The sequence below is a fragment of the Lepidochelys olivacea genome (assembly GCF_965140295.1).
Source record: "Lepidochelys olivacea isolate rLepOli2 genome assembly, chromosome: 5".
NCBI classification, from domain to species: domain Eukaryota; kingdom Metazoa; phylum Chordata; order Testudines; family Cheloniidae; genus Lepidochelys; species Lepidochelys olivacea.
Window position 1 is genome coordinate 116647340 of NC_140415.1, and position 27996 is coordinate 116675335.

A 27996-nucleotide genomic window follows, 5' to 3' on the forward strand; every position below is an offset into this window, starting at 1 on the left:
ATAGCAAAACAACCGCACTCTCCTGTAACATTACAGTTTAGGAATCTCCCAGGCAGATCTAGGCCTCACCTGCTGTCTTTCTGCCATATTCTTTTTCCTCATCCCCAAAGAAATCCCAAATTCCCCGGAAAATAAGTTAAAATTACAGCACTAGAGGCTGACTTGGTAAACAGGATTCTGTGTAGTACCTAACTGGTTAGGTCCATTCTCCCTCACACATACATTCTGATGATCATCCTCCAACTGCTACATATAGTAGATAAAAGTTAGGGTCATCAATATGGTGACTAAACCAGATGCAATTCACTCAGGCCTCTTCTGCCCTTTGAAGAGTACTCACCGTAAGAATCCTCGCAGCTGCATTTAACAGTGTCCTTATTTTACAAGCAAATTTATGCTGCAGTAGGTCAGTACTATTTTAACAAAACAAAAAAAACCCCGATCCTGATTCATCTTTCAGACAACACAAAAAGAACCTGCTACCATAGACAATGCCCACATATTTACCAAGTTAGGGAAGCTCTTTCAAATCTTGTAAGAGCATTTTGGGTATTGTGCATCACTAAAACAAGGCCTGCAGATGTAAATAATGGAAAACATTTCAAATACAGCATGTAAGAGTTACTAGTTTGTTTTCTTACTATTTAATAAACATCTAATTTGCTTATTTGCATAAGAAGCAAACAGAAAACTCAATATAGCAACATGTAATGAACCATTTATTTTATTTAACAATATTTAACAAGAATTAGACTCAGACCTGGGATGTAACAAAATCAAAAGTTTCTTTTAAATATACTTTCAATTATAAAAATAGCACCACTTCCAAACAATCAAAATTAATTTGTCGCAGTTACCAAATAATAGGAAAGCAAGTTGTATAAAAGCAATTATTTATAAACATCCTTAAAATGAAGAATGAGTTTATGATTTTTGAATCCTTACAAAAATGCATAAAAATAAATTATACCACCTTTCTGGAAAGCTATTTACAGGGGATCTGAAAAGATTAAATCAGTTAAATATCAAAAACTTGAGCTCAAAATCAGAAATCTTTACACAGTTTCTGATTCGCTGCATTATCCAATCTCACAAGATGATGTGCTGAATTAACAAAATCTCACAATGAGAAAAACAAAGCATTCATTTTCCTGTTTTCAGCTGAGATGTACATGATAAAATAATTGTGGGAGGAGACTAGCCAAATAAAATGACCAGCAGTATAAAAACACCTACTAGCATAGTTTGTCACTGGAATTACTTTCTCTAACAACAATTAACTTAGATTGCTTACTGAAAAAAATTTTCCTTAGCAATTTTAGCTCTCTAAAAATGAAGCATGCTTTTAATCTCCTAAAGTAAATTGTCATTCAATTTTAACTAATTCATTTATATTCCTAAAAGCTGCGGCCCAATGAGAAATAAACATCTCAAATCGTATCACAGAGTGCTGCAAGCAGATATGAGTACTGTCATGCCACAGAAGACCTCCTCAAAATAGTACCTTTTTAAGAAGCACATGCAAATCAAGTTACTTAAATTGCTAAAAAGTTCAGGAGGAAAAAAAAAATTAGCAGTTTAATTGCTAACTACAGGAATTATGAAGAACCTACGGTGTTCGTTTAACCTTTATTAAAGGCACCCAGCATCCTGGCATAGATCTATGACTTCTTCCTGATTCACGTCAAGTGATAACCCAGCAAAAAGAGACACTGATCTAGTGCAGTGTCAAACCAATCCATTTGTATAAGTCACAGAAGCAGCATGCCAAAGGCAATGAAAACCAACTATCAACAATTTAAGCCACAGGTCAGGATACTCAAAAGGGTTTGAATGAGGAATGTCATGCCCAATCCAAACATACTATAGCACTGAAGAGAACAGACATCACACCCTTCAAAACAAATATAAAAAAATATTAAAATGAAGTAAGCTTAGGGCTATTTTTTTACATCGCCAGCCTTCATCAGGGCCTTAATAGCCCTGGCCCGCATCTCAAGCTCCAGGAGCTCCAGCTGCTGTGCTGATGGCTGAACATCTTCTGATGGAGCAACAGTCAAGTTTGCTGCTTTAGACTCCTTTGGGCTGGATTCTGCCAACCCCAGTATCTCATTCACGCTTTTCTCAATGTCCTTCTGAAGGTCATCTATCTGACCAGCTCCACTTCTGACAGCACTTTCTGGCACATCTGGACTCTCCTCTTCATTGCATGGGCCTTCTATGTCACTATCATATGCATCTGCATTTATGCTGAGGACATCACTATCTTCTCCCTTGCCTGTAACACAAATGTAACAAATAACCATGCAGTGCAGGGAGCCTAACAAAAATTTCCCTTTCATTTTAGAAACTGCCTCTGCATAAAAATGTTTCTCTTCACAGATTCAGATTATGACAAAAACCATCTATAAATTATAGGCAAGTATTTCCTCCTCTTTTCCCTCCCCCAACTTTTAAGACTGATCTAATTTAGACAAGTTTTAATGCATTTTTTATTCCAATTTAGAAAAACATGCAATATACCAAAGCAGCAGTGCCTGAAAAATGTATTCCATCATATGGAGTTACATGATCTATTTTCCTAATTAAAAATGTCATAAGGTTTTATATCACAATGAAGCTTCTGCATTACAAAATGAAAGTTGATGTGGGGAATTTCTGGGACTGATTATTTTAGAAGTAAATTTAATTCTCAAAATGCAGTTTAAAAATACTTTGATTACTTTATAAATTACAATAAAGAAAAAATACCAAAGCCAATGAAGATGCAAAAAAAAAAAAAGAGTCATACATTACAATTATCTAAGCCTTTTAGTGAAGTATTTCAGATTAATTTGGGTCAGCTCAGTAAAATTATAAAAGAAATGCTGGTGATTTTTATTTTTCGTTAAAAGCAGAGGTTTATTAGGAAGAGTTTAATTAGAAAAAGCAGTATAGTCAGTAAAACTGGCAAAACCTCCATCACCGATTCTCTTTACGGTGAAGTTGTGAGTGAGAGATACTATCCCTCTTGACACCTTGGCTCTGCAACTACTTGGTGCTTGGGTGTCATTTTTCATCTTTAGATATGCTCTGATAATATTGCTTATTGCTTAAAATAAATATTGTTATTTATTGCAACAAAATGGCAAAATTACTGATTCCAAGGGTTTAATATTGGCTCCTGGTAGGGTCATTATACAATAGTTAAGGCTGCTAATTCATAAATAGTCTTAAAAAATGAAATTATAGATTTAAAGAAATGCATTTTAAAAATAAAAACTTTTCACTGTGTGCTGAAGATATAAGGTAAAAGGTACATTCATATACAGTAAGCTCCTGTACTGTATAGTAACAAAACAAAATGATAGTTTTAGAGCATATCAGCATTAGGATATAAACATCTATATACCATAGTAATTTTCCTTTTTTAAACTTCCCTTTTTTAAATTAGCCTTTTGCCAACTGGTTTAAAAAGGTTTCCTTTCTGTGGATGACTTAAGAATCACTAGTTTTCTCCATCTGTTCTTTTAGCTCCTAAACCTCAAATCTCCAAGGCTGGGAAGTATTATTGATCTGCCAGTATTGCTCATCAACAACAAAGCCACTGATATACTGGAAACCAATGCAGTACTTCCTTTGTGAATTGCTGTTCTTGGACACCAGGCAATTTGAGTTTTACTAAAGCTCAGGTTATAAAGAATATATTGATAATGTAGTCTAATACAGCAGGGAGTCAGGGTTTGATGCCTTTAACTAATTGTCTTTGTATCTCTGGGATTTTCCTCAAGATGCTCACATTTTATTGTTGCAAAACTTACAGAAAGGATTTTGCTAATCATTCTTCTAAATACTAATGACAATTCCCTTGAAAGCATGTGTTTTAGTCCCAACATGAACCATTCTCCCTTCCTCTTCAAATAACAGCACAGTACACATCTTTGAAAAGAAATTTTTGAAGTCTGTCTTTAGAAATGCTTGTTCATATTTCGGTGCCGTTGGTTGTACACCACATCACAAGAATACAGCTATGTGGGTGAGAGGCATTTCTGGAAAACAGGAGGGAGAACTGAAAAACTCTCCATACCTATAAAGGGCAATATTCCCCTTGAACTTTTCATTCAATGAAAATTCTGTGTGAAGATTAACAGGTAGGATATGGACAACAAATTAAAATTTCTGGATCCAAAATAAGTTGAAGCAACAAATTTTGCCAGAGATCAATTTTTCCTTTTAAGAGTAAAAGAATGCATTAGAAAACTCTACCCCTTCTATGAAACGCTTAAAAGAAATGTTTTTGGGATGCGTGCATATTTGCTTATGAGCAGGGAAGGAAAATCTTTAGAAAAACAGATTTTTCTTGGCTTTTGTGACATAACTGTTATCCTGAGGGGATGAAAAATCAATATTGAACACCAAGAAAGAAATATAATAAATGCACTTTCCTTGCTTAAAAAAAAAAAGAGGAGGAATGGTGTTTCATCCAACTACCTAGTCAACAATAAGTTTCCTTAAATTGTTTTTATAAACACTAGAGGCATATTTAAGATAGCCAGCTGCTTTTTATTTACCCTAAATAAAAACTTAAACCTGAGTGCTGGTGTAAAGAGTTCAAAAGAAACATACACATCCTCAATTCTGGAGTTTTGGCCCAGATTTAAGAAAGCACACGAGTCCCTATTCGGAACTTAAGTGCTATCCAAAATAGGGATGCTTTCGTGAATCAAGGTCTTAGCTACTCAACATGTGCAATCCCAGATTTGTAACATCAGCTACTGAACATGGATGCAAAAGCATACTAACAAACAGGTAAACAGTATATGATATGTAAAGTGTACACAGCTACACGTTTTCAGGATCAAGATCATCATAAATTTAGTCAGGTATGGGAAAATTGGTCAAATCCCTATAAATTCTTGCTTCTGGAGATTAGCATTGTTGATCACGTTGATATATAGGATTTTTGGTCTGTGGCACTTATTAGGTGAATGATGACTTTTTTTTGGAGTAAAAACTGGTTATATTGGTTAAAACAATTTAATTCTATGAAAAATGTGTCCTCTTCTAATCCTCAACATCACATGGAGAGTTTGCAATAAGCACTAATATATAAGGCCCATCAGTCCCCTACTAAAGTCTTCAACACCACAGAAGTGATGTGTTTGGGGTAGTTGCCCTGTCTCTAAAATGCCTATGATCATGGCAACCTCAAAATCTGCATTTCCACCTCAGATGCAAGTTTCACTTCTCCTCTCCCTGCCTACAGAAAGGGATGAGTGGACTCTGAACAAAATCTTGCTAACTAACTTCCCAGAAAGACAAGGAATGGGAATTATTAAGATTAAGGAATGGAAATTCTTCTGTCTTGCTACAAAGCACCAGTCCATATTTACTTAGCACCTTATTCAACAGGACTGCATTTCCATGGGGCAAGAAAACATACTGTATTTGAGGAGCCTAGTTCAAAGTTCAGAAGTTAAACTCTGAGCATGCTCATCCTTACTGCCAATCTTCGCTTTGGAACTGATCAGATGGAGGGGGTGGAAAAACCTGAAAGCTACTGACAAACTGGGTCATTCATTCCTGTCCCACTATCTGTATAGAATAGGGAGCTGCCCAGCCTTCAAAGGTACAGGCTGTCCTGGGTTCTATCCAGAATTAGGAGTCTCCATTGCAGCACAATGCACAGTAATCACACAACCACTGGCCTACAAATGTTGTTTAATTAGCCGATGAGCTTCATTTCCCTCTTTTGCAGTTGTAATTTTACACAGTAATAAAAGTCTCAGATGGCATTTTTCTCATTATCTTTTTCATTTTGATAACTTGTACTTATTCCTTCAGCTACAGTTGTGAAATTCATTTCAGCACACTTAATTCCTTTTTTAACCATATTTTACTCACTTCTGCTTAGTCTGCTTTGTCTTCTACCTTTTTTTCCTGTAGCATCACAGGCTCCAGCATGGAAGAAGAATGATTACTAAGTTATATTTTACAATTTATGCCCATATTCTCAAAAGCTCTTTAAAGCTAACATCTTGAGAAGCACCGCTGTCATTGCCCAAAGCCATCATGATACCGTGGTTGATAAAGTCATAAAAAAGGACAATGAAGCAATCACCTGCAGCAGTCATCAATTCCCTGAGATAGGACAGAAAGAGTGGAAGAGGTCTGCAGGAAATCTGTCAATTCCGAGGTCACTCCATATAGCGCAACAAGCAATATTTAAAGCGTTTCTCACAAAGTCATGGCATCCTGCTCTTAACAATTCTGCAGCTTTTGTTTTGACATTCTTACCTCCTCCCTCCATTTAATTCCCCTCACTAGCTACTTCAAAAAAAATAATAATAATAAACCGTTTGAAAAGCTGTTGAGATAGGACTCAGAATTGTGAAATAAAAGCTGCTGGAAGCAGATAATATTGGCCCCTCATAAGAGGAATACAGTTTATGAGAATCTGAAGCATTTACTGATTTGACAGTTATTTCTGACATTACAATGTATAGTAAGTACAAATGAAAATAAACAGGCTGAGATAGAAGCAGCTATAATTCTAGTGTCATGTATAAAATAATACTGGCAGTTGTTACGCAGTGTTCATGAAATGGATGAGCTAAAACAGGAGCTGATGCAGCTTAAACGCAGCTTCCAATGTACAGTAGGGAATCAAAAGTACATCACTATCTGTCTTGGTATTTTATCCAGTGCCCATCACAGCAGTACATGAATGCTTAAGCCAATGCATTTCTGCCTGTTCTAAAAAAACAGAAGACACTAGAATCACCAGAATGAAAAGCTGATTTTGTACCTCTCTTTCCTGGAGGCTACAGAAAATGAAGGCTCATCTGTCCCCACCTGATTACCAAAAGCTGCCATATTGGTGTGATCACACCAAATGCTGGCTTGTTTGTATTTCTACTTTCAATTGCTCAGCTTGCACTTGAAGTACAGAAGCAGCTGTCTTTTAGATATCCAAAGGAAGGTGATCATTTAGAATGATCTGCATCCAAAGAGAGAGAAATGATCAAAGTTCCTCTTAAGCTGGATGGCCAGAAGTGAGAAGTCGGAGAGTGGGAGGGCCTGCAGTCTTGCTTCCCCTCTACTACACTCCCTTCTCCCACAGCTGAGTTATTAACTGTGCTTCTGCAGAGCTGCAGTAATGCTCCCCTAGCTACCAAGAGCTCCAGTCCTGCAGAACTCAGAGGGGCAGGATAGGGATGGGAACCAGGATTGCAGATCCTCTGAACAAGCCACACAGCCTTGGAGAAATCAGGCAGCTGCTTATTTTGAAAGTAAAACTCTATTGCCATCCTTTCTCCTGCCGTTGGACCTGGGCTCAGGGAAGAGGCTTAAACAATATGTGCTAGGGAGCAAGAAGAATGCCTGTAAGAAGGCAGGACTCCACACTCAGGAACTGAACTGCATGGACCCCAGGCTGAGGCAGGATTTGGGTTGGTTTTAAAAGGTTTTGTTTTTTGCTTATAGCTACTTGTTTTAATTTATGGATCTGAAGATTTGCTCCTGCTGAAAACTGCTTGGTCAGTTCACCCCACTAGTTAACGATGGACCTACAGTCTACTTCAGGATAGTTACTATTATGTTATTAGGATTTGAAGTTCTGGAGGAATTAGGAAGAGCAATGAATGGCTAGTTGCTTATACAACAGATTTACCTAATCTCTTGCTGCTGCAAATGGTTATACTGAATGTATGTGACTGGCAAAGTGAAAAGATAGCATCAACTTCATGATAAAAATACATTTCCCCAAAACCTTTTATTTTTTCCTATGGAGCCCAGGGAAGAAACAGGAGGCTCTTAAGATGATCCAGCACTAGTAGGGTCTAAATATATATAAAACTCACCAAACTCTCTTCTGCCACTTCAGATCACTATGAGTACAGTGCAAAAACAAAGAGTGGGGAAGACTTTTGAACGTCAATATTTCAGCATGAAGGCAACAAATGCCCCCATGTCATTCAAAAGAACACTCTGGTCTTACTGGAGCATCAATGGGAACTTTGATTGTTCAGCACTTTTGAAAATTAGGCCCATGTTTTGGATTTTGTTTTGTTCTTTAAAAAAGTGATTCATCATTTTTTCATTTCTGTACTATCTAGGTGGCACAGATGTCTGGGTGGCACAGATGTCTTGATTCCACTGAGGATGCGTCACTATTATTATTACCACCAGTTCAAGTATCCAGGCTGACAGTCACTGGCTGTTGAAACTGGTCACTGCCAAGAACACAAGACTTCAGCTTTCTCAATACATACCCTGTTTTGACTCCAGACCTTCCAGTTTGCTGTCTTCCCTCAGAGAAGAAGTAGAATCTACATTGTTGTCTTGTCTGGAAACAAACGAGAACACATTTTAATTTGCACACTTTATTATATAAAGTGAAGAGGGCTATTTCAAAGAAACATTTCCTTTACACTAGGCACACAGTATTTGTTAATAGCCTGAGTAAGACAGGTTCTGTATGAAAGGGGCCAACAAGAGTTTACATATACTTTTATAACCATTTTAAGCACTTTAGAACCCCAGGGTATTTTTCTGCTTTCCTCAGTGACATACAAGATCAAAGTTAATTATCCTCACTGCACTGGTCCTACAAATGAAAAATCATAATTGGCAGTATCTTCCCAATATGGGGTGCTTATTTGCAAAATGCAACATAAATTGTCACACAGGCAGGAATTTAGAAAATCTAGTTTCAGTTGCATTCAAGGGATATTTGCTGTTTACTTTTGCAATTAAGTAGCTATTTTCACCCTCATGAGAAACTAACATTACCACTGAAGAATTGCTTTTAAAAAGCAAATTCAGCCAGACTATTGACCTGGGTTCAATATCTATTTCCCCTACCTTAAAAGATTCACCTTTTTTTAATTTTAAGATTCATACACCCTCCCCCGCTAAGGTGTCAACCCTGGAATTGCTTCATGTTGCACAGAAGCAAACAAAAAATAGCCTAAGAGCCATGGAACCATATGTTTGTGGCCTGCTATTTACCTACAGTTTTCAAATGACATTTTTTATACAAAGCAGGGAAGTATAAATGAGAGATTGTAAGATGCACCTGAAAAGGGCAGACACTGCTTACAGCAAGATCCTGAAATCAAGAGAATCCAATTGTTGAGTTTAATGAGCATTTTGGCAGTAAAATTATTTTATATTCATCTACCCAATTTCATCCCTCAGCTGTTTTCTTGTCTAAAGTTTGTGTAGTATGTATTACATTAACATGTAATCAAAGCAACCAGCCTGCTTGTAGGTATTAAATCGAACCATAAAAAAAAATGATAGCACTACCACAGATCTTACCATATTCTAATTTCAAAGTTTCAATACTCTAGACTTAGTTCCTTTTCAACTATGGCCTTAAACAAGTTCTTTCTTAACAAGGTGGCTGCAGATCTGTTTTTCTATTAAATAACCACAGATGTGTTTCTGTTTAGAATGTCAGGCTAATAAATCAACTGGAAGGGAATCTCTTCCTTTTGTACACCATTTCTAACCAGCCCAAATTTGCTACACTGATGCAAACGAGGGTACACCTATTTTGACGGCTACTTTCCCCGCTAGTTGTAGACATTGTAATCAATTCTGAATGGCCCTCCATTTGTCCCACAAGTTTGTACACAAAGACATGCATATAATTATCACAATTATGCAAACAAATGCTTAGGAAGGTGCCTAGGCATTTGCACACACAGATGCAATAGTTACGCAAAAAACTGAATGTTTGGCTCGATAGCACACACCCACTTTGACTTAACCTGTATCTTGCAAGAGACTGGGCGAGGATCGTGTGCTTCCCTCCTCTCTCTAGTATGCTTCCCTACCCGCTGAAGCTGGGTGAAATGTTATTCCAAATCCCAAGGTTTCAGTTCTGTTGGGCTCTCCATTTCCAGCAGAAGGATGGAAGAGTGGGTAGAGATGAGAAGGAAAAGAGCCCAAATGGGGAAAGAGCTATGCTGAACAGGGAGTTTGTTTATGTGAGCTTCTCTTATCCTAGGAACCACCCAAATGCTTCCCCCACATAGGGATAGCTCAGTGTTTTGAGCATTGGCCTGCTAAACCCAGGGTTGTAAATTCAATCCTTGAGGGGGCCATTTAGGGATCTGGGGTAAAAATTGGGGATTGGTCCTGCTTTGAGCAGGGGGTTGGACTAGATGACCTCCTGAGGTCCCTTCCAACCTTGATATTCTATGATTCTATGTTTTTTGCTTGTCTCCAGAAGGTCAGACATTTCAGGCTGTATAAGCTCTTAGATGCTATATCTAAAACCAGAAATTCTAAGAGAAAATTAATTTTGCTTTAATGTGATCTTTTAAACATATTAAGCAGGTTCTCAGACTTTCATTCCTTCTTGCCCCAGCCTCCAGGGGTGGGTGGGAGGGCTGGTGGTGGTAAAACACAACCCAAAATCTTGCACTCTTCCCTTTTGCCAAGGAGAGAGGCTGACTGGCTGTTTTCATTGCTGATAGCAATGCTACTCCTTGGCAAGCAGCAGGGTCAGCTCTGACACAATCAAATAATTTCCAGGGGGAAAGATGCCAAGCAGTGTCACCTCTGCAGTAATAAAGCTTCTGCTGCCCTGAGTCTTAAAGCCAAATTTCATTCAAGAATTAGAATCACCCCTTTGTCAGCAACCTCACAGCAACCCCTTACTTTTAACTATGCAGTTTGTTTTAAGTACAAGTAGTAGAAATATCTACATTTCTTTTTACCTAACAAAAAATAAAGACTTTTCTGTAAATTGGAAATCATGTAGCAAGACCTGCTGTAGAATGTGTCCCTGATATTTAGACCATATCAACTGCTTTAGCAAAAAAAAAAAAAAAAAGCATCCCTGCTGTAAAGACCATCTGCTGTCAAAAAAATTGGGGGTCCCAAAGGCAAATCTTTTACAGTGCATTTTATTTTATCATAAAAGGTTGGGTTTGACTGGATTGCTGATGAAACTTCACCAGCTGGATTTTAATAAGCAGGTGTCATACACCATCTTGTGGCCAAGCAGTGGCCGAGCAGTCTAGATTTGGTTATTTTCTTAATAAAAAGAATTCAATTGCATAAGGACAGTGGGCCAAATTCAGTTACTATTAATTTACACTGGTGTAAAACAGCAGACACCCAGCAGCCAAAAGCCGATATAAAAGTGGGGAGCACCTCAGTACAGCCCCCACGTGCGGGGAGCAGGAGATAATGCTGGATTTAACCCTAAGGCAATGCCTTTGTGGCTGCAGGTCTCATATCCTCATTTTCCATATTGACCTTGGCTAACAAGTGGCAACTAAAGTTTGGAGTTCCCTGTGCCTCCTGGCTGTTAGGAAAGAAAGCAGTCAGAATCAGGGAGATATGCTCTAGGAGGGAGTCAGTGCTAATTTTCAAAGTCAGCCACAGCTCTCTCCTGCCCTCCTTTTTCAGCTGATTCCCTCCTCTCACCCTTCCAATTTTGGTGCATTAGCCCCTCCACTTCCATTTTTCTCTTGGGTCTCCTTGCCATTCTCCCTTGTTTGGGTGGTGTTCTATTCCACCTTATACATTTTTTTTTTTTTAAAATAGAAGGTTGGAAGGACCCTCTCTACCAAAACAATAACACCTTCCCTCTTTTGCTGCTTGCCATTGACAGCAGCTGCAAAATGAAGCTTACCTAATTAGGTGGTCCATGGATCCCTGGGGGTCTGCAGACTATGTCTAAAATTTCCAAATTGGTCCACACCTTTATTTGAAGTTTTTTAGGGGTCTGCAATGAAAAAAGGTTGAAAACCTTGGCCTAATTCTTTTAGGCTGCTCATCTCCTAAGGCTGTTAGGGCTAGTCTACACTGACAATGCTAAAGCACTGCCACGGCAGCACTTTAATGTGGCTTGTGTTGTCGTGGCAGAGCGCTGGGAGAGAAGTCTCCCAGCGCTCTACAAAAATCCCCCTCCACAAGGGGCGTGGCTAAATACACTGGTGCTTTACAGCACTGAAACTTGCTGTGCTCAGGGAAGTGTTTTTTCACGCCCCTGAGCGAGAAAGTTGCAGTGCTGTAAATTGCCAGCGTAGACAAGCCCCGAGTTTCACTTTACAGGCTTCCTTCTAAGGTAGTAAAAGGCTTCCCACACTGATCTTTCCTTGGCAAGGCTTGAACAGTTATTCCAGATTTCCTTCTCTATTTCACGTAAGAGAATCAAGTTTTACAGGACAAGAATTCATACATATCATCTTAGATATTCTTCTTGGAAGTAGTATCAGGGAAGGTGGTTTGTTCCCCCTCCCCCACCAAAAGGAGGACGACAGATGAAATAAATAATAAGCATTAGCTATGTTACAGAATTGGACTCCAGACTGATCTGACTTACTAGACCAAGGTTTCAAGACACAAAATATGTCAAAGGGTTGCATGGGAAGCCCAAGGTGTTCAGGGGAAGGGTTCAGAGAAACCCAGGGTGTGTGCAAGTGTGCACTCACCCCCACAGAAGTGACTCCTGCAGCTCTGGCTGGGCTAGGCTGTGTGCAATGCAACCTGATTCATGGGCTCTCAGTGCCCAAAGAGAATGAGAACCACTGTAATAGATTCTCCTTGGTACACACTGAGAAGAACAGTCAGAGCCTGATTTTGAGAAGCAGACTCATTTTGCAGGCATTTTTGTACTTGCAATTAACTGTGCTGTAATTCAATGCCCTTCAATCACTTGTCTCTGTGATTAACAGATAGAAACAGGCTATTAGACATCTATGGATTTTTTGTGCAGTTGTGCATGTGGTTTGTGAATATAAAATCTAAAAACAAGGTGAGGCCCTTAAAAAAAAAAAAATCCAGGGCCTAAGTTTGAGGAACTGTATTTTCTTGCATGCAAAACTTAATTGCAGTGAACAAGTCTTCGGTATTATCACAGTGGTCTGTGAATTACTAATAAAAATCAACACATTAAACATTATTGCTGGAAATACTAGGTATAGTCCCTACCAGCATTATGCACTATGCTCAGGATTATTTGCATGATCGGGCCCTATTTAGAAAATCAAGAATTCATGGGGGCTAACTAGTATTAGAGTCATAATCAAAACCGATAGTTCTTTAGTTTTCAAAAATTATATACAGTATTAAACATTGCAACCCAAATTTACAAATTTGGTTAAGCAAGAGAGCTACTTGTATAAAAGAGACAATGCTCATTTTTAAAAATAGCAACATGCAACTGTTTCTGAACCAGATGAAGGAGGAAATTTTCATAAATTTACCAAAATCCCTGTGGTTGACATTTTCTTGTAATGGAAAGTCCAAGATACTTTTTATTACATTTTGCATTAGAAAGGGCATAACATTAAACGGAATGACAGGATGTACCTCAGTAAATTTGGATACATGCAAAATGAGCTATGAATGTCAGACTAATGCATCAGAAGCCTTGCTTTCGTGTGTTCTATATATTACAAAGTAAAAAGAAACAACGGATATTACATTGATTACAGCTTTTATGCTGCCTATGTTCACAAACAAATCTGCTTCAAGTCCTGTGTTTCTGAAAATTCTTGAACTGCTTATCAAATTATCATACTTTCTAGTTTACAACTTGTCTTGGAAATAAGTTAATTTAATGTACTATACTAGAGAGAACCTTTAAGAAAAAAAGAATGTATTTCATACAGTTTGAGGGGTCAAATTCTGTGAAGGACAATTTTTTTTTTTTTTTATGATCACAAAGATAAGGGGTCCTATACTATACTAACCTACAACAGATCCTCCTCAGATAACAATGGGAGATTTGCATCAACATCCAGGGTTGAACAAGCCCCTCAGGTAGCAACTAAATTTGTAGTTAGTAAACTTACTGTTGTACACCGCATCACAACAACCACAACAACGGGGGGAGGGGGGGAGCAAGCACGATACTCATTCTGATTTGTGCACACAAATGTAGAAACTATGCAAGCTAGGTGAACAATTGCACAACAACCTTATTTGAATAATTGGCTCTAAAATGCCATCATTAAACTCAACAACCCATGTTATTTCAGGCAGTCTGTGAACTGTGGAAGACAACATTGCATCAGTTGCACTTGACTTCCATTTGGCAAGTTTTCTTTCTTTGCAACCATAAGTACTCTAATTATTTTTAAGTGACCACGTTAGAGTCTACAGAATCTGACTGTCATGAAAGCTGGTTAAATATCTTACATGGGGCACATCAGGGCCAGGGATAGGTGTCTGACACCAGTGTACTGAGTCTCAAAGAAAATTATAAAAGTATAGCATATCAGAGATAGTGCCTACTATCCACAATTCACTAAAGAATTGTGCCGGACAACCAGATAAGGCACTTCCACCACCCATGCTGGGAGAACAGAAAGGAAATGAACTAATAAAAGGGTCCATCTAAAGATCTGAGATTACTGTAACTTCTTTGCACAATGTCACACCAGTAACTAGAAATAGGAGTCCATTTAAAAAAAAAAATATTCCCTGGTCTTCCTTTGTTTTCCTTCCTTAGATCAGAAGCTCAAGCCTCCTCAACATTGGATATGGTTTTATCTGGAGGCAGTACTCATCTGATTGACAAGAGCTGCTGTATCTGGTGAGTATTTTCTTGGTCTAAATCCTTTTATTTTTTATTTCCCTTTCCCTTCCTCTGTTGTGTACAGCTTCCTGCTCGCCTGCACATTCCTCCCCACTCCTATTTGTCCTCTTGCCACCTGCATATGCTTTTCCCTCTCCCCCAAGCACTTCAAAATATTAAATGCTAGTAATGATGTGTGTCCAATGCAATAAATGTTTCTAGCATCTAACGCCAGGCACAATACAGATGTGAAGCCAATATACTAGACTGCATACAACTGGACTCAGACCAAGACAGAGAACAGGAACGGCATTAGTGATGCAGATGGTAGATATCCTCCCGTCAACTGATGGAGGGCAGACATGCATCCTTTCTTCTGAAGCTTTGTGTAGCATTTGACACAGCTGATCATGAAATGTAGTTATCCCACGACAGAAGTGACAGAAATCCTGGGGAAATGTACTAAAATGGTTCGAGTCCTTCCTTCAAGGACACACCCAAAGGATAGTGATGGAAAACTGCACCTGTACCACCAGACACACTCACTTGCCAAGTCTGACAAGGATCTTTTTTGTCTCCAGTTGTATTCAATATTTACATATAACCACTGGCAAGACATCATGGGCTCAAATGCCAACAACATGCAGATGACATACAGCTCTATTCATCCTTCACAGTGTAAGAAAACTGTTGACTAATATGTATATATATCCATGCTAGCCAGCATATTAATGTATTATCCATATCATACACCTACAGATAAGTATGCATTAAGAACCAATAACATTAAACATAAATACTGTAACAATGATATAGCCTAAACTGACCGATACCAGAACTCTGTTCAATAGTCTAAGTATCCCACAACTCCTTGCATTTGCTGAAGCAAGCATTTGGCCTAAGCAGATAGGAAACTTGTCAAAATCCAGATGCATTCACCCTATGTCTTAGTACACACTAGAGAAGTAACTTCACAGGCCAGTACCTGGAATGCTAGTATCCAAAACCAAGATAAGGAAGAAACAGAACAAGTTAAGGAACTGGGACAAAGTGATGGATTTGATTTTAGTGACATGTAAATAAAGGTGTAACTTTGGGATCGCATCTTCTTGTAATACAGATGTAACATTGCTGCACGAGACTGCTTCCCCAGACACTGGTATCATATAGAACCCTTTTCTTGTAGTATATTATTGGCTTACAGCAATAAACCAGATTGATATTGGTTATTTGGCCTCTTGAATAAATTTCGTAAGTAACCAAAGTGTGGGCAGGCATCTCACTATATACAATTTAGCATCACATCACCACCATTGTCATCAAGTTAGGTAGGTATTGGCAACAGCTGGTTGAACATAAACCAAAGCAAGATGGAGGTTATACCGACTGACAGAAGAAAATAATTCCAAATTATGTCACAGTACAGTCTCCTCTGGTTGAAGAGACACACTCATAATTGGTCAAGTCAGTCCTGAGTTTACAAATGCTCTTTGACTCCTCCCCAGCTCTACGCTGTCACACTCCAACATCTGCAAACATAATATTCTACCACTGACGGCTGGCTAGAAAACTACATCCCATTCTGGCAAACTATCACTTGACTTCAGTGACCTGCCCACTGGCCTACCACAATTGAATCTACCTGGACAAGGACGAAGCTATCAGTTGTCGGGAAACTCCAACTTGTACAAAATATAGCAGGGCACCTCATCGGCAGGAGGGAGGGGGGACACTGTCTGTGAAATGCTAGATTCCCCCCTACAGTTATGAGGTATACTAGGAAATTGTTCGAAAGCAAAGTAACTTGTATCGGAAAAGGGATTTTATCTAATACAGAAGTGTAAAGACTGAGGTTGAGCCTTTGTTTTCTGCATAACTTGTACATGATGCATTTCATCTTTGAATCTGATTTTTCTATTAAATAAGCCTTTTTGTTTATTTTTACCCCAAGTAAGTCTCCGTTGTGCAAACTGTGAGAAAGGCCAAAGTAAGCTGGTATCACACCTTTCAGGGTGACAAACTGTGGGGGGAAACACTCCAAGTGTCCAGTAGTTAAGAACTCAGGGAGGATGGATTTGGGAGACTCAGGATAGGAAGGCCTATTGATGTCACCCTGCAAAGAGTAAGTAGGCTAAGGGAAGCCAGTGTGAGACCTTATGCTGTAAGATAGGCTCCTCGTGTCAGAGATCTGAGCCATAGCAACACAGTGTTAAGGCACCTGAAGTTTACAGAGCAAGTGACAACCTCTTACTGGTCTGGGTGATCCCTAAAACATCAATAACACATCACACCTATTAAAAAAAAAGATAAAAATCCAAAAGAAATATAAATCCACATGAAAGGAGGAACCGCATGTGACAAATCTTAGACACACTGCTTAATGCACTACAGGAAGGAGCTCTGATGTCATGATGATGGGTGCAGTTTAAGAACATGAATAGAATACCAGTGAACAGATAACAGGTGCTAATAGTGCTGCTCATATCTGATGCGACTAGCAGTACCTGTGTCCCAAATGGTATAGCTCAGCATCCTATCCTAGGGGGATAAAGACCAGCTGAGGACATGTCTGGGTGCAGTCCTGTATCTGGAAGCAAAATATGTTAAAACAAAAAGAAATCTTCAAACTTTTAAGCTTCCTAAACAAAACCAAAGGAAAACTGCATCCATGAGAGTAAGGTGACCAAAAGCCTGTAAACAGTACTGATTAAAAGCAAACATGTTACACTGAATATTTCCACACAGCAATGAAAAAACCCACACATATTAGAGTTCTCACAGCAAAGATAACTTGACTGCATTACACATATGGAATATATATGATTATTAGTTAGTGGTATCCAGTATATTGGCCCCCCATCTACCAACACACGCAGTGATACATCAAGGAATAGCTTGAGACGCCTACTCGGGGCACGCTCAGAGAAGGCCATTCAGGAAGAACATTCTTTGGAAGACCTCCAGGCTTCTTCACGATGTTGTGGGACCACCACCTGGGTCCTCTGCAGCCCGCAGATACCCAGGAAAAAAGTATTCTTACAATCCCGCAGAACCTACTACAGGACTAAACTGGGGAATCGGTACCTGCTGAAGGAAAATAGGAGAGCAAAGCGGGGGACTGACCAGCAGCTGAAGAACTCACTTCTCAACCTCAGAGCACAGGGAAGAAACAGCTAGCCAGCTTTGTAGACAAATACTAGTTGACTGTCTTCCTCAATTAACTATACCTCATTTAGCAAAAACCTTGGAATGTCCCAAATCCTTTGGCTTAATGGTGTTGTATTGTAGAACAGCAGCATAGAAACAAACAGTGCTGTAAATAGTATATTAAAGATCTGATCAATTGCATGTTAAGAAACTGCACACAGCTCTGAAGTTATGGAACAGATCTATTAGGGCAGTGTTTCTCAAACGTGGCCACCAGCAGATTTTTTTGCAGCCACAACAGCCTCCAAAGCATGGGCAGAGATTGAGGGGACAAAGCAGCAAGACCCACCTTGCAGTGCCCGGTTGTTGCTCCTTAATAGCTGTTACCAAGGGCAGCAAGATGCACTGTTTGCTGGTGCTGCGGCACCCTTTTCTCTGCAGCCTTCTCAAGGCTCTGAGCAGCACCTCTGAAGACATGTGATGCCGGTGTGCGCAGCACCAGAGACAGCTCGTCAGTGGAGGCAGTTGCAGCATTTGGTCACCGGGGCAGTTTCCCCACTCCCGCCCGACCAGGGCTCGGGGAGTCTGGGACTCTGCAGGTAGCCAGTGAGTTCCCAACTCACCTTCCCCAGGACGGGCTCTTGCTGAAGGGCCATAGGAGGTAGGGACAGAGAGACCAGTCAGTGCTTCCCTTGCCTGGACTGGACTCGCCGTTTACAGTTGCTGTAGCTACCGCAGCAGCTCAGTGGCTCCTGGCTGCTGCAGAGCTTGGCAACTCCCTGGCAGGGTGAGGGGGACATGCTCTGAGCGCAAGAATAAGAGCAAAGTCTGGGTAGAACTGTTGTAAAGACATCCACCTTTTACCAAAAAAGCAAAAGAACAAAACAAAAAAGACAAAAATATGCAAAGCACGTTATTTGTTTTTAGGTCCAGTAAAGAATAGAAAGAACTGTACATTATTTTTATTATTGAGTCTGCAAAAAACTACATAAACAAATTACAATGATTTGGACATGTAAATGTGCCTGTATATTCATTTTCCTAAAGTTAATTATTTTAGGAAAAATTATCAGAGCAGCCACCACCAAGAGTTGGTGTCCACATTCTGAGGCCACCAATTTTTTTTTTTTTTTTTGGGAACCCATGTACTGTATTAGGGTAGCAATTTGCAGAGTCCTAGCAAACACTGGCCCTGATCCTGTAATCCTTCAGTATGCACAACTCATACTGACTGATTTTACATGGCTTCCAACATGAAAGGGCTGGATGACAGGATAACAATCATATCTTACATTTGATAAGAGCTTTCTACATACTAATGGAGTCTACTACAGATTTTCATAAATCTTTTACATTTTGAGCTTGAGGAAACATTCAGTATTCCATTTCATTGTGGGGACAGGATTTATATGCATCCATTAATAAAACAAAGCTTTTATCAAACTATAGCCACTTATAAACTATAACCACTGATTCAAATTCCAAATGGACTTGGGAGAAGTCCAGAACTAAACTTTGCAACTGAGTGTATCCCACTATATACTTGTGGGCAACCAGACTGAAATGGAGACAGAGTTGGAATAAGACTTTTGGAGACAGAAGCAAGAGCTTTCCTATTTTTTAAGGCAAAAAGTGGAATGAGCAAAATATTCCTCCAAGGGCCAAGAAACCATGTTTTTAGCCCATTTCTGATTTACATCTAATTTGTCAGATGCTGGGCTTGAGGCTCCATGAGGCCTATGAAAACAGAGAAGACAAGTGGGATTTTTTTAAAAAAAAAACTTTAATATCTTCTCATTAATATAATTCAGGAATATAGAAAATTTAACAGTTTTACATAAAACAAAAGTCACTTCAACCCAAAAGCTCTACTGAGCTGCCCAGCAAATCATTTGGAGAGTCTTTTTTTTTGAAAAGACTGTCTTCCAAAAACAGATATATTCCCCTATTTGAACTGGTTTTGATCTTACACAGCTTTACATTGTTTATAATCCCTGGAAAAATTTTAAATTTACTTTAAAATCAGCTTTTCTGTTATTTCCTGAAGAGTGCCATATTCAAGCAGTCTACTCCCCAATATGGTACAGTTGTGACTGAAACACTGTCTTCTAAAAGCTCTTACTGGCTTTCAACTTCAATTTGTATTCATTTATAAATGGCTTGAAAAAATTACTTAACACATACTGGCCCAAAGGTTAAGCCTACTTAGGTGAAAGCTATTGTGACCACATCTGCCTGCCTGCACCTTGTTCAGGGACTTCATCCTTTGAAGGAACATGTGGCTTGTATACAGTTCTGATAGTTTTCCAACTCCCCAGAATTCTCTTTGACTACTAGAAGGGAGAAAAGGAACCTTTGTCGATTCCCTTCTTTCCCCTCCACCCGTTTTCAGGTATACTAGCTGCTGCAAGAGGTGTGGGTGTCTCCAGTATTCTACACCTCCCTTGGTCTTCTACCTTCACAGAAGCCAGATGTAAAAGGTTAACCGGTTAACTGGTAAGCATTAGTCTGACCAGTTAACCCGCCTGAGCCATTAACCCCAGGCCTACCAACCCAGTGGCCCCACTGCCCAGCCCCGGCCCTGCTGACCGGCGGGATCAGCAACCGCCACTTAATTGGTTAACTGTTTAAACAACGTATTTTTAATCATTTAAACATTTAACTTTTAAAATGATACTTACATCCCTAGAAGCCAGAGGTATCTGCTACTTGACACTGCATGCCCAGCTTCTGTTTTTGACCCTCTTCCTCAGGAACTTACTACAGTGATGCTGCTGCTGCTACTCATAGCTTTGTCTGTCAGCCACAGAGTTGAAAATAGCAAGGTTCTTGTCAGTTTCGCTGCTCCCCATAAGGTCCTGCATAGCCACAGTGAAAACTGACAAGACTGCTTGAATATTCTGGTGCTCTCTCATCCTTTTGTCAGAATAAAAATTGGCCAGTGTCTTCAGCCTTTGGAAGATTGCACTGTGGTGGTCTGATTTACATTTGGCTCATGTCTGGAAGGTGATCTTCACAACCATAAGGGCTGAAGAATCCCTTCCTTTTAAATTTGAAGTTTAGATTCTGTGGAGGTTAACAGTATTCCCCTGAGAAAGCTTCCTATGCTCTATGAGCAAATGGATTTTGCAATCCCTTCAGATAAACACTAGTTAATAATGATAAAAAACCATTTTTCCCCCCTTTACATTTTTATTTTTATTGTTTTATTCTCTAAGTGACAACACAATTTTCCTCTTAGTTTTTTCCCCTAAAGTCACTAACTATTTTATTTGCATGTAAATTTTTGTTCAATTTATTTTGACTGGAAGTCATGACTACCTGCTTTGAACACTAGTTTTGAAACACCTTTGAGCTATAGAACTACAATCCTGAATCCTGACAGAACTGATTCAGCCCTTATCTTTCTGAGATAGTGAAGTGTGCAGAACTCAGTCTATTAGCTCAAACCTTAAAAACAAGGGTCCCCCCACATCTCCCCTTAGGATAATCCCTCAGGATCCTTGGCCAACAGGATCCTCTCCTCACCCTAATGAACATTTCACTTGCTGTTAGCTATATTTCCAGTGGTGGACGAAGGGATGAAGAGACTGCTTGACATATCTAGGACCTGATACTACAAAGTGCTTAACTCACTGACTCCCATAAAAGTAGGAGGCACTCAGCACATCACAAAGGGTGATCAGCACCTCACAGGATCAGGCTCACAGTTTGTAAAGGGCTTCAAGATTCTTATAAGATGAAAATGATATATTTTCCTGGTTTTACTTTTACACACAAGTACTAATGGGTATTAATGTTAACTGCGACACAGGCATAGATAAAAATATTCCCCTAAATCAGAATTCTTTATAGTGGCATCTTAAATATGCAAAGTAGCACACAAAACAACCCACTACGCTCTTACAACAAACACTAAGTAGTCTGATAAGGAGCCTCATACAAACTTCTGCAAAAAGGATGAAAGGTATTTCTATTCTAACTGATTCTCTTTAGCCCTGATTCTACAATTAGATTAGTGCAGGTGGACTTTGTCTGGACAGTGCCACAGTAGGGCTGTACATGGGTTCAGGGGTCCATCTGTGTGGATGAGATTGCAGAATCAGGGCCTAAGTGCTCATGCAATTCCCTTAGAAGATCTCCATGTAGTTAATTTCTCAGTTAATTGGCAATTGTGCAGTATTTTGGCACATGATGATCATCATCCAGTAAGGTATATACTGTTTTAGTGTCACACTATGGCTAAACTTCCTTTTTATTAAAGCAATAGCTTGGTTTTGGTAGGACTGATTTATGGAAAGGAAATTATTTAATGGAAAGTGATGGGGCTAACAACGTGAGGGTCTGTCTCAGAGAAATTTACAATACAACGTTGTCTTCAATGCAGATAAAGTGTTAGTACAGGTTTGCAGAGTGATGATACCACTCATATTGGCTTCAGCTGGATTAGCCATTTGAGTAAGAGTCTGAGGGGGTACTGCGGCCTTTGGTGCTACTGTGAACCGAGGTAGAGGAAAGCAAAACCTCTTTCAAGTTTGTTTATTTTTTACTCACTGACTGACTGATTCAGCTCTAGTCTTATCTCCACCACGATCTGCATCTTCATCAGTATCAGAGTCTGCACCAGTCTCACCTGAATGTATAAAATTTCAGCATATGAGATTATAGCCAAGGGTTGCTTCCTACCTGCTTAGAGTTATTTGCAAAACTTAATTTTACCTGAAGTCAACAGTGTAGTTTTTTCCAATTGAAGGAGATGTTCTAAAATTACATTTACCCAAAAGAAAAAGCAATATCTGAAACTGCTGCTGCCCACAAGCTGAGACTAGTTTGAACTATTCTTTGATTATCCATTAAAAAATATGAAAATCCAGCTTTGTTATTGTACTAAGGGTAAAGGGCAATGAAAAGCCTCAGAGAATCAATCCAAGGCTCTCTGTATCACATAAGCCCCACAGTGAGCTACACAAGAAGGTGAAACACCCACTCAGTGGACCTCTGCATCTCCTGCAACCAAAGGGGAGCTCAACACTGGCACAGAAAAGTTAGCAATAAACAAGCCAGTGTTGAAGGGAATTTGGCAGACAGACCAGAGAAGGTACCACTGGGTCTGAGCTAGGTATTATCTGTGAATACACGGATCTAATACCGGGGAGTCACCAAGCATGGAGTGCAAAAGAGGCTGCAGATACTATTCCAGCTCATGGGTTTGAATGCAGCCACAGAGCAGCTACACGTCAACCCTGGGGCCTATCATGCAACACATTCATATAAAACTCAACAACAGCACACTAAACTGTGGCTTGCCCCAAGTGCTTGTACAAGAAAATATGACTCCGCATTACTTCCCAGCACATGCTACATACGCGAGTCACAGCAGGGGACAGAACAGCCTACATGGGACTGCTACACACCTTCATGCACCAGATGGGGGATTAGGTAAAACCATGACTCTACCCCAATGCCTCAGCCAGCACAGCTGAGCTGGTACAGCAGGGGATGGAATCTGCTACTCATACATAACAAAAGCAAATTATTTTCCTCTGTAGCACATGGGGATCCAAGTAAAGAAGTATGGCTAGAAACAGTCAATTCCCTTCCTGGTCTGCTCCTGGAGCAGCACCATACTGCCCGTTGCTATGGGTTGAGAGAAGATTCTCATTCTAACCCTATGGCTCTATACAACAACCATGAATTTCGCTTTAGTAGAACAATAATCGAGAGCTGGTCAGAAAAAGGATGTTTTCCTGCAGAAAATTTAGATGAAAATAAAAAATCTGTTTTTTTTTCAAATTTCCATGGAAAAATTATACTTTTTGTTGAAAGTCTGATAACTCAAAACTTCACGGTGAAAAATTTTTATTGAGAAAAATCAAAATTAAATATTTTGTATTGATCAGTTCAACTTTAAACTGTGTCCATACAGGAAAATTGCAGGGGCTCTAGAGGTGGCAGTTTAATGTCAAATCAACGCAAAAGAAAAACATGTTAATTTGAAAGTGCTGAAATATTATACTTTTGGGAGGGTTTTTTTTTTTTTTTTGGACAAAAAGCAGTTTTCCATAGAAAGACACTTTGCATGAAAAAGTTTGTTTTGTCAAAAACCCGATTTTCCATCAAAAATAGCTTAGACAAAGTTTTTGAGCAACCCTAGCTATATCACAGCAGATGACATTGGATAACCACATTTTTCTATCAACAGGTATTAACTTAAGAGCTATTGACTTATTACATATATTTTGGTTTAAGTATGTAGAAAAATATATTTAGCCAGATAATTAACTTTTTACAATACTAGAAGTTTATTCCTTTCAAGTTATTTATTTTAAGAAATTTCTGAGGATGCAGTAGTCTGATATACAGAAAAGACCTATCTTTAAGGTAGATTCCTTTAACTGGGCACTGTTGTACAATTAAAGATCAAAATCTGTAGAATTTACCATAAGAGAAAATAAAGAACTAGTTCTTACCATCAAGAATCTTCAGGAGTTTTTTCTCAGATAGAAGTTCTAATTGATCCAGGCAAAGCCTTTTGATTTCCTCCATGGAACAATTCTAAGAAAATTGAAGTAATACATTAAAACAAAAAAATCCACATATCTGAGGAGAAGCATATATGCAAACTATAATCAACCCTCCATTCCTACCAAAAATTGAACTGTTTTCTTTAGAGTGAAAGAATCTCAAATCATTGAGAGATGCGGATGAACCAAATCTGAAAAAAACAATTCTCTTTCTCTCTTCATCCCACCTCAAAGGGCTTTTGAATTCTTGCTGGGACCTGATGATCTTCTCTATTGTCTCTGATCCAGACAACCACCTTTGGAAGATGAACTGCAAATATAACATGAACATTCCAGCCATTTCAGCTCTACCTGCCGCATGTTCTCATTAACCAAACTAGCAGGGATATTATGTAATTCACTCAAAGTTTCAGTTCTTCTCATACAGTTCATGCAACATCCAACTCAGACAGCAGCTCCTTTTTTGCTGTGATGCACCTTCCTGAGATGTCACAGCCATCATATAACTACAAAGGAGCAATAAGACAGCTTGGGTGCATGTGTGTGTCTGTTTTCAAAGTTAGGTATTTAACAACAATAAAAAAAAATAAAAACTGACAAAATATAAAGATGAAGTGTCTGTTACCTAATCCTCTTGTAGATTCTATGGTGGCTGTGACATTTGAACAAAGTGCAAGCTAGTGTGTCATTATGGAGGAGACGCTGGTAACTTGAGCCATGAGCATAAACCATGCTTACTCCACATACTCTGTCCCTAACTAGTAGCTGAACCACAAAGAAGTTTAAATTAGAGCCAATAGACCTGCACCGTCTAGCTCATGCAGTAAAGTCTTATGCTCAGAGGTCCTGGGTTCAATTCCTGTTGCCAGTGACCCACCCAGGGGCATCAAGTTTTTACGTAATTAAGATAGAATGGCAAGGATCTGAAAAGTGATTTAAAAAGAAGAGGATACAGGTAAAATGTACTTAAAACTCTTCATGGGTAGTTAAATGAACCATTTAGTCCATATTACTGAAGTGCATGGAATTTCTAGCTCTTGTGTTTCTGAATTCTAGCTACCATATTTCCTCGTAAGGATAAAAGTCCCTTTAGAATAATCTTTATTATTTTCAATCACAGATCATTAGAACTGCAGGCGCAGCACAGGCTTACACACAGTTTTGTTACTGTACTTCAATCCCTGTGGCAACAAACAGCCCTCAAGGATGACATGAGGTATGTTTTTTGTGTCTGTCTAGCCTTTTGTTTTAAACTCATTACTTTAATCTTGGTCAATGCCTCAGACTGGAAAGCTGTTCCTTTAACCTTTTTACGTCACAATAGAAGATGCACACTCCCAGAATAATATTCTTGTTTTTTAAAAGGAAACGTACTATCAATCACTTGACTAATCTAACCCTACATGACAACAGACATTTCAATTTTAGGGTTTTCTTCAGCAGAGGCTGCTAGTCTTATCAAATTGTATGCTTTTGTTTTCTTTAGTTTAAACAGGAATAACATTCCAAATTCATTTTCACTTGTGACCTAGAGGACTGGAACCCAGAGCTCAAGCAGATGACATACACCAGGAACTCATTCTACAGAATGTTCCAATAATAAATTAAGAGTCAGGTCTTACTGTAGCAGCTGTGGTATGACAAAATTATGCTCTATTAGTGTTTGTTTTCCTTCCATACCATAGAAGAGTTTAATATCATATTAAAGAGAAAGAGGAAAACATTTAAACAGTTTTAGAAATATAAAAATCAAGTCTCATTAATCAGTCAGCTCAATATTAAGAAGTCTATACACAAAGCAGCTCTTCAACCCAACTATGAAATGCTGTCATTTCTATAAAGAAAAGGAGGACTTGTGGCACCTTAGAGACTAACCAATTTATTAGAGCTTATGCTCTAATAAATTGGTTAGTCTCTAAGGTGCCACAAGTCCTCCTTTTCTTTTTGCGAATACAGACTAACACGGCTGCTACTCTGAAACCTGTCATTTCTATATACCACAGTGATGAGCATGGTATCAATAACTAAAAGTACAGCAATGTCTTAACAATGCATAGAAATACTATGCAACAGTTTAAGACATGAAGTAAATACCACATCGAATTGGAATTCTAGTAGGAATTTAGCGGAATAGAATAAAATTAGTGCATTTGACTAATTTAATTTATCAGGGTTAATATGCCCATCCCTCCTAACAGTATTGCCATAGGATCTTTAAATGACAAGTTTCACCATGGTTTCATGTCTCATCTTTGTGAAGACTCTGAACAAGAGTGAAAAAAAAATAAAAACAGACGACTGTACCATAGTGGAAAATTATTAAATTTAAAATTTTATATAACTGTTGCACAAAAGGTATGTAGGTTGCTGTAATATACATATTGGAAATCCACTGGACTGACCTGAGGCAAACAGAGCTGTTCAGCCCTGCATGTACTGAAGAGTTAAGTATATTTCAATACCTTCAAAACATCAGGCAGCATTTTCTGCAGTTTCTTCTCCCCTATGACACAGAAGCACTGATGAAGCATTTCTTTTTTGTCTGCAATGTAGAAACTAACTGGTTTTAGTGACACACTGAGGTCCAGTCCACCTTCTTCTATGTCGCTGTGCTCTTCAGCTAACTCCTCTTTTTCTGCAGATGGCACAGTACATTTTATTTCCTAAAATTAAAAGATTAAAATACTTGGAAAAATAAAATGGAAATTGTCTCTTTAATAAGTCAAGAAAAGAGGAAAGATTTTACAACGGTGTCTGCCTCAACAATACGGTTCTTACTATAAAATGTTTAAAAGAATATTACAAATGAACATCTTGTATTTCTGGAATGTTATGAACCTTTAAGTGCTTTACATTGTAAGACTGTAAAAGTTACATGAATGCTCTTCAAATGTGTAGGCCAAACATTAATATCCCTCTCAAGAGACTGCTATTTTGACTCATCCTAGCAGTCTGAAAGATCATAAAGCAAAGAGCTACTTCGCCACATAATCTGAATAATATATTTGGAAAAAACGAAACAAAACTTTGCCCACTTGGCTATAACTGGGCTGCTGTATTCCCTGAAATTAATGGAAAACAAGGGGAGAGATGTTTGGCAGCACAAAAAACATGTTCCTCAGGTATGTCTGACGTAGTTAATCACAATTAACCTTTGTAAGACTACTGCTAATGACAAATGTCTTGTTGAAACACAACAGTTTGGGCACAGGATTTTGAGGGCCGAGTTTTTTTTTAAGAAAGGGTGGAGTAAATGTTAGAACAAGAACATGTATTGGACAGGGTGATGGGATACAGTAAAGGCTTAGAGATTCCCCCAGAAATTTCTTTTCATGTAGCCCCCCTTACCATCAAACATTAAAAATTAGCTAGTAAACATGAAACTGCTTTCCTATAATGCAATTCTGTAGACACTAATATACAAATTTTGGTCACCTCTAAAACTTGTCCCGCACCTAATTTCCCATGGGAAAAGTTATGCAGCTCACCAATACTTCAGACTAGCACCACACAGTTTCAGCACTTTATTCCTTCACCAGGTTTCTATCTTGTTTGTCTTTTTTCTACTCTACATTCGTGTCTGTTCCTTTCTATTTTCGTGTTGTGTGTAAAAGGCTTCTGAGCCTGATTCAGGAGTTTACTTCCAATGAGGATGTGTCCGTTTCTTTTTGAAGCCAGCACTTCACAGTGGTTCTCATAGGAAACTGCCTGCAGGCACGCTAAAGGGAAGGGACTGGTGTAACTGCTTCAAATCCAGCACTCCAAGAGGAGCTGGCAAGGTCCGGCCACCCCAAAGAG

The 27996-nt window shown here is 38.9% G+C and overlaps 1 protein-coding gene across 1 annotated transcript in view; it reads right to left on the reverse strand.

The window, feature by feature from the left end:
- Window positions 1–706: 706 nt before the first annotated feature.
- Window positions 707–27996, reverse strand: part of CAAP1 (caspase activity and apoptosis inhibitor 1) — a 28114-nt gene continuing 824 nt past the window's right edge. Inside the window, exons 2-6 of the mRNA XM_084629307.1 lie at window positions 26661–26861; window positions 24145–24229; window positions 22229–22307; window positions 8253–8326; window positions 707–2278 (exon numbers count right to left, since the gene is read on the reverse strand). Coding sequence (XP_084485433.1) covers window positions 1941–2278; window positions 8253–8326; window positions 22229–22307; window positions 24145–24229; window positions 26661–26861 — 777 coding nt within the window. The 3' untranslated portion in view covers window positions 707–1940. The remainder of the gene's footprint in view (window positions 2279–8252; window positions 8327–22228; window positions 22308–24144; window positions 24230–26660; window positions 26862–27996) is intronic.